General features: G+C 38.2%; 1 protein-coding gene across 5 annotated transcripts in view; it reads left to right on the forward strand.

The window, feature by feature from the left end:
* CCDC50 (coiled-coil domain containing 50) overlaps nucleotides 1-7,646 on the forward strand; it is a 57,868-nt gene that overhangs the window by 47,715 nt on the left and 2,507 nt on the right. For 2 of the 5 annotated variants that reach the window (XM_015564945.1, XM_015564948.1), the window contains 2 exons: nucleotides 2,432-2,508; nucleotides 5,254-5,354. In XM_015564945.1, the coding sequence (XP_015420431.1) occupies nucleotides 2,432-2,508; nucleotides 5,254-5,354 (178 nt within the window). The remainder of the gene's footprint in view (nucleotides 1-2,431; nucleotides 2,509-5,253; nucleotides 5,355-7,646) is intronic. The other 3 variants (XM_015564946.1, XM_015564949.1, XM_015564947.1) reach the window with 2 other exon arrangements.

A 7,646-nucleotide genomic window follows, 5' to 3' on the forward strand; every position in this document is an offset into this window, starting at 1 on the left:
ACATCAATACAGCAAAGCATCGATCAGCTGTCCCCTTCATGCCCCCTACCGGGGATCAAGCTTGCAGCCTCAGTATGTGCCCTGACTGGGAATTGAGCCAGCATCCTTTCTTTCCTTTCTTTCGTCTTCCTTTCTTCCTTTTCTTCCTTTTCTTCCGTTCTCCTTTCCTTTCTCCTTTCTTTTCTTTCTTTCTTCTTTCTTATCCTCACTTGAGGATATGTTTCCATTGATTTTTAGAAAATGTGGAAGTTAAGGGAATGACAGAGAGAAACATCAAAGTAAGAGGAACACTTTGATTGGTTGCCTCCTGCATGAGCCCTGACCTGGGCCCTGGCCAGGGAGGAGCCTGCAACCTAGGTACATGCCCTTGGTCAGAATTGAACCCAGACCTTGTGGTGGGCAGGCCGAGGCATTATCCACTGAGCCAAACTGGCTAGGGCAGGATATGACATTTCTTAGCCCTCCAGCAGCGGACCTTCATTTTTTTTCTCCAGGAGTGTGGTGGAAAAACCCTAGATCACCTTTTTGGATTCTTATTACCCAAGTTACTAAGAATATTACCAGTGGCATACAGGGAGCTTAGACAATGAGCGGTCAGAAAAGGTGTTTCCTTTGTAGTTCACACCAGTCACTGCTTGGCCCCTGCCCAGGCCTCAAGCCTCCAGCTCCCCCTGATCGCCGGCTCCACCCCTGCCCCCAGCTCCCTCCGATCGCCGGCTCTGCCCCTGCCCAGACCTAAAGCCTCTGGCCAAGGCTTTAGGCCTGGTCAGGGGACCCCAGCTCCCTCCGATGGTCGGCTCCAATGGCCAGCTCTGATGGCAGGCTCCCAGCGGCTCCAGTGGCTGGCTCTGCCCCTGCCCAGGCCTAAAGCTTTAGGCCTGGGCAGGTTTCCCCTGGCTCTGATTGCAGGCTCGGCCCTGCCCAGGAGCCCCCTGGCTCAGGCCCTTCCTAGGTTGCTCAGGGCCCACACAGGGCCTACCTCAGAGTGACCTGGGTGCCGATGATATTCCCAGGACCCAGGCTGCTGGGCACCTACATATGCAAATTAACCGCCATCTTTGTTGGGTTAATTTGCATACACATCCAATTGGCTGGTGGGCATAGCGGAGTGACACCAATTTGCATGTTTCTCTTTTATTAGTATAGATTGTTTCCCTTCCTCTGTTGACAGACATCACCAGCAATCATTGCTTATGTCACAGTGCAAGAAGTGCCTAGCATGCACTTGAGCTGTTACCTTCCCTTTGTTAATTCAAAACTAGGAGGCAAAATAGTCAGTGACCTCAGTTCATCCTATTATAAAGTAATTTAATTGTTGTATATGGTGGTTGCAAATTCAATTTAATGGATTTTACAAATTAGTTACTGTGTGCAAAGCATCCCTTTGGACTTAGAGGGAAAGACAGAGTTATATATTTCCTCATGATAATGTAGAATATGGACAGGGAGACAGACAGACTGTAGACAGCTCACAAATACAAGGTCATGCTGGCTGATGAGAGTATAATGGAAGAATAGAGGAGGAGGGAGAGAGTTCATTTGGTAAAGTCTTTCTAGGGAGGGAGTTTGTACTAGACAGAAGGATGCAGTGAGGGTACTAGTGAGGATATCCACCTGTTTAACAAATTTCTCCCCTGATCTCCAGACCTGTCTGATTCTTGACCTTGAGGAAAAGAAGTTATAGAAAACATGATAATAATACTGCTTTATTTCCTGTTGCTCAATTACCCAGTTGTCAGTCTAAAAGCAAGTGAAAGGATTACTCCATGTTAATTATTTATATTCATTTCCCTTTTTTACCCTCTTTGTAATTCAGGATTTTTCCTAACCTATTTCATTTTTAGTAGAAAGCTTCCCACATGCTTCTCCATTAATTAAGCCACAAATAATTTCCCAGGAGTTATTCCATTTCTTTGTTAACCTGTCTGTGAAGGAGTAGGTATTATTAAGGATTATTAATCAGGAAAGTAAGAGGCAGACCACATTTCTATCAAGTATCAGAACTTCTGTGCTGTCTAGATTTTTTAACTGACGCTGGTACAGTTTTACTCCTGGGAAAAATGCCATGAAATGGGCCTTCATTTTCTGGTTTGGAAATCTTATCCCTAAGTCAGGTGTTCAGAAATGAGGGTAGGAGCACAAACCCGCCAGTTCTTTTCAGCTGCTGTGCAGCTGTTCTGTTAATAATGGGTGGCCAGGCACAGCCGTAGGGGAGCATGTTCACCTGAGGTTAGTTAGCCCACTCACCTGACTACACTGACAGCCTCCAACATACCTTCTTTATAACTTCTTTTAAAATCTCTGAGTGATTGTATTTAAAAATATTTTATGTTCTTCAATTGAATGTAAGTAACCTGAAGTCATTAAAGGAGAGTAGTGTGGCATAATTTAGATATTATCTAAACCTAATCTTTTTCTTTCTTTTTTATAGCCCAAAACAGCTAAATCACACTCAAAGACAAAAGACAGTGATGAACCTCATCGCTCTAAGAATGACAGGCCTGCACGGTAAGTTGATACCCACAGCAGAGAGTGAGAACTTGACTTTTCCGAGAGTAAGGAGATGTTGTTGCCTGTGGGGCGTGTTTGTTCTTTGGGGAGGAGATCCAGGCTTCTGCCATTGAGGTGATATCAAGTCTTGCAGGGTATTCTCAGACTTTTGTTTCCAGTCTTTTAAATTGAGTTTGAACAAGTCAAATCAGAAAGACAGGGAATTTCATCAAAGCTGGGGCATAGAAAGGAAGGATGTGCTTTTTGTTAGGACCAGTTCTTGCCTCTGTCATCACTGAACTGATGCCCTCAGCTAAGAAGAGACGAGGTTAAACTGTTTCCTAAAATCTCAGGTTTTAATTTTTTACTGAGGTTCATGATCACATTGGTGGGGTCCTGACATTTACACATGCTTAAATTCATTTTTGTGTGAGTCTCAGCATCCTAGGCAAATACTCCTTGAGTCTTTGCAGACTGTTCTAAATCCCACCAGGTCAAATGACTGTGGCTGTGGCATATGTACTTTCTGACTTCTCTCAAGCAGTCTTAGGTCAGAATAATGGAGCAGCTGCTGTCTTTCCACCTCAAGTTGTCAGCCTCTAGATCTCTGGGGAAGCAGCCTTTTCTTTTTTCTTCATTGCTTTCTGTTGCTTTTCAAAAGAAAATATGATTGGAATAGGAGTAGAGAACATCCTATCTAATAAAGAGGGAATATGCTAATTGACCATTGCAAAGATGTGGGCATCTGATAGAAAAATGGCTCTTATAAATAAGTGAAAAGTTACATAAGACTAATCAAACTGAAATCTCATTTGACCAGAGAGGAACATTTATCTTTAAATATCATTTACACAAAGATTATATATATATATGACAAAACAAAAATGAAGGATTTTATGGAACCCGTATGTTCCCAGTTAAAAATTAAAGCCTGTTATCTTGGTGCTGTCTGTGCAACTAATATCAGAGTGTATGCTTTCTGGTTAGAATCTATGTATTCCTCTTTCAAAATTAATGGTATTCTGGCCGGGTTCCTCAGTTGGTTCAAGTGTTGTCCTGTACACCAAAAAGTTTCAGGTTTGATGCCCAGTTGAGGCGCATACAGGAGGCAACCAATTGATGTTTCTCTTTCATATTGAACTCCCTCCCTCCCTCCCTCCCTTCTTCCCTCCTCCCCTCCTTCCCTTCCTCCCTCCCTTTCCCTTTTTCTCTCTCTAAAATCAATAAAAATATGTCCTCAGGTGTGGATTAAATAAAAATTGTCATAGTAGAAACGTTTAGCCATTTGTATAGAAAGAAATGGTTTCAGTGATTGAAAAACGTGGATCTGCCTAGGTCAGGATGTTTACTTCAGTGCAGCAATGATAGTAGCAGAGGGGATGCAGAGTCTCAGAGCTTGCAGCATTTATGCTCAAAAGTCAATTTCTTTGTCTAAGATTTTCTACTCTTTCTAAAGAAATAGGGAACCAGTTGGCAATCTGAATAAATTTTACTACTTTGTAATTGGAAGAAGTTTCAACCCAAGTTCCCAATTATTTTAACTACAGCATTTTATAGTGGTAGTACTACTTGGTATTTTATTTTTCTCATAGTTTTGAATGAAGACACAGCCACTAATACAGACCTCTGTGGCAGAGCATAGTATGGTGGTTAAGAGCACTGATTTTGAAGGCCATGTGAGTTTGAGCCCTGTCTCTGCCATTTAACAGTTGTGTGAACTTGGACAGATCACTTACCTCATCTTATCTAACCTGACTCTAAAATACGTGTATGATAGCTACTATGCAGGCTTAGCTTCAAAGTTAATTAATTGAGATATATTCATATAAAATCTATAGTGGAGTCCTTACTATATATATAAGTTTACATCCCTTGCTGACCTCTTGTAGATACTGAATATATAGGCGAGGCCTACCATTTGGGGACAGGGTGAGAAATTTGAAAACACTTGCATTTATTTTTATATGACAGAGACCATTGTACCTAACTAACTGTAACTTTCCAAACTTCAGACTACTTATGCCTTCCAGATTGTATATTTAGTTCACAAAATATCCTACAACATGCTTGTATGTTGACAGATCTTAACCTTATGTGGTTTCATGATTTAATGCAACATTTGAGTATACCTTTGGGAAACAATGGAAAATAAGAGGTTCTATTCTTCATCTTCATTAAAGCCAAATGTTTGCAAAAATCTGTGTCACATGATTAAAATAATAAAAAGTTTAGAGCAGTACAAATTTTCCAGTGTTTTCTTTTGACTTGAAAAGTTGACAATAGATGACTGCCTTTTCCTTCTCTAAGCTCTACTTGGCCACCTAGTGGATTAAATAATTTTGCAGTAAATTTTGTGTGTTAAAACAATGTCCCTTCTCTTCCCCTCTCCTTGGTCCTTCCTTATCTTTCTTTATTACTTTCTTCATTTCTATTCTTTTCTGTCTTCCTCTTTTTCTTTGTAAAATCTACCAAAACAAAGTAAATTTTTCATTAGGGACAGTGGTCACATCACATTAATCTTTGTTTCTCTAGCTTCACACATATTGGGTATTCAAAAATATGCTCTTTTATTGAACTATGTGCATAAAAAATAAAGGAACAATAAGATAAAATAATTTATCCAAGGTCATGCAACTGGCCAGGAACTAAAGTGAGAATTCTCAAACATTCTGACTTCGCATTTGTACTGAAGATGTTTTTACCATGTGATCCAATGAGCAGTAGAATTGTAATCACCAGTACTTAGAATATCTCTAAATTCAGACCTCCCTCCAGGCCGCCACCACCTACCATGACAGATGCTGAGGATTTGGATTACACTTATTCCACGCGTCATTTCTCAAAATCAGAGTCCTCTCATAAAGGTAAGAAAAAATATATATGGTCAAGTGTAGGATCTTTTTAAGTAATCCTTGTGGTATGGTGGAAAAATCAAATGCTGGATTATAGATCACTAGAGTGGAGAAATTAGTTCTCCTTCCTCTCGGCACAGCATTATAATATTCTTCATTTAGTAAAGATAATTTTTAAAAATACAGAAAAAAAACACCTTAAACTGAATGCAAGATTTTCTTGTGTATTTCCATTCTCCTGCAGAGAGATTTCATTGCTTTCATTAGATTCTTAAAGGGTAACTGTGGCCACAATTTAGATTTCCTGGGATTTTTGTGTTTTAGCTTTTATTCCCATCTGCCCAAAACTCTAGTTATTGGACTTAAAAGTACACACATGTATACACACTGCACATAAAACACTTATGCAAAAGAAAAATGGGACAAAGAAAATGAGGAAAGAATATGAGATTTTAAGTTGGACCAGATCTTTAAAATGAAAGGAATGGTTGAAATGGTTGAATGTAGTTCTTTAAAGCATATGCATTCACTAAAGTATATTTTTAAGATAGTCTAAAATGAGATAATGAAGTACTTTCTTACATTAATTTCCTCATCTAAAAATGGAGGTGATTTTAATATTATCTGTGTTGTTAGAGTCATATAAGTAAAATATCTGAAAGCAGATTGCAGTTGACTTGCTAGATATTGATGTTTATTATTTCTTATGGTTTCTTCAAAGATTTATTAGGTAATGTTTTTATTATCCTTTTCCAGATCTAACTTTCCCAAATATTTTTAACTTTTTTTTTTTTTTTTCCAGTCATTACAAAATACCAATGTATAGGTGCCACTCCAAACCAATTACGTTAAGAATTTCAAGGGGAGGGAGGTTGCTGGTCATTGGTATTTTTTAAAGCTCTTTTGCCCCCAACCTCTCCATTCTGATAATCATTTAATGTTGAAAATAAGACAAAAGACATTATTTAAAAGATGGGATTAGTGGGACTTTATCAAAACAATCTATAAAGTACATTTCCCATTCTTTGGTGGCCTTTTTACCATCCTTAGTTTAATGGGAAGTAGCTAATGATTTGGTGGCCTTTTTACCATCCTTGGTTTAATGGGAAGTAGCTGATGATTTCTTTTTTTCCTTAAACTATAAACCTGCATTACTTTTAAGGGGTATCTTTCTGTTCTCGACATATATTTAGTACATAATATTAAAATAATACATTGATTCTTTTTTTTAAAAGAATATTTTTATTGATTTCAGAGAGGAAGGGAGAGGGAGAGAGACAGAAAATGTCAATGATCAATGATGAGAGAAAAACATTGATCAGCTGCTTCCTGCATTTGCCCCACACTGGGGATCAAGACTGCAACCTGACTATGAATAGAACCATGACCTCCGGGTTCATAAGTTGACTCTCAACCACGGAGCCACATGGGCCGGGCTACCACATTGATTCCTTATGTAAATATTTTGTAATCAAGAACAAAGAAAATATGATTCACTTGAAATACATATAAATAAAGATAAATAATTATGCTTAAGCAGGGAGAAAAACTGAGTTTCAAGGTTTATAATTTTTTATTTTTTAAAGTATTTTTAATTATAGTTGACATACAATGCTATATTAGTACCAGGTGTTCTACATAGTGATTAGACATTTATTTAACTTCCAAGTGATCACCTTAATAAGTATAGTTCCCATCTGACAATATGAATAGTTATTAAAATATTACTGACTATATTTCCTGTACTGTACTTTAATCCTTGTGACTATTTTTTATAATTGCCAACTTGTACATCTTAATCCCTCTACCTTTTTCACCCAATCTCTCAACCTCCTCCCATCTTGCAATCATCTATTTGTTCTCTGGATCTCTGAGTTTGTTTCTGCTTTACTTTGTTTTTTAGATTCCACATATAAGTGAAATCATATAGTATTTGTTTCACTCTGTCAGATTTATTTCACTTAGCATAATACCCTCTAGGTCCACCCATGTTGTCCCAAATGGCGAGATTTCTTATTGAATTGTATATATGTACTACAGCTTTTTAATCTACTTGTCTATAAATGTACACTTTGGTTGCTTTCATATCTTGACTATTGTAAATAATGCTGCAGTGAATATAGGGTTATGTATATTTTTTCAAATTGATGGTTTGGTTTCTTTGGGTAAATACCCCAAAGCAGAATTGCTCCATCTGTGGTAATTAACTTTTGAGCAATCTCCATGTCATTTTCCATAGTGGCTGCACCAATCTTCATTCCCACCAACAATGCATGAAGGTTCTCTTTTCTTCCCCTCTTTTCC

This window comes from Myotis davidii, unplaced genomic scaffold (assembly GCF_000327345.1).
Source record: "Myotis davidii unplaced genomic scaffold, ASM32734v1 scaffold260, whole genome shotgun sequence".
NCBI lineage: Eukaryota > Metazoa > Chordata > Mammalia > Chiroptera > Vespertilionidae > Myotis > Myotis davidii.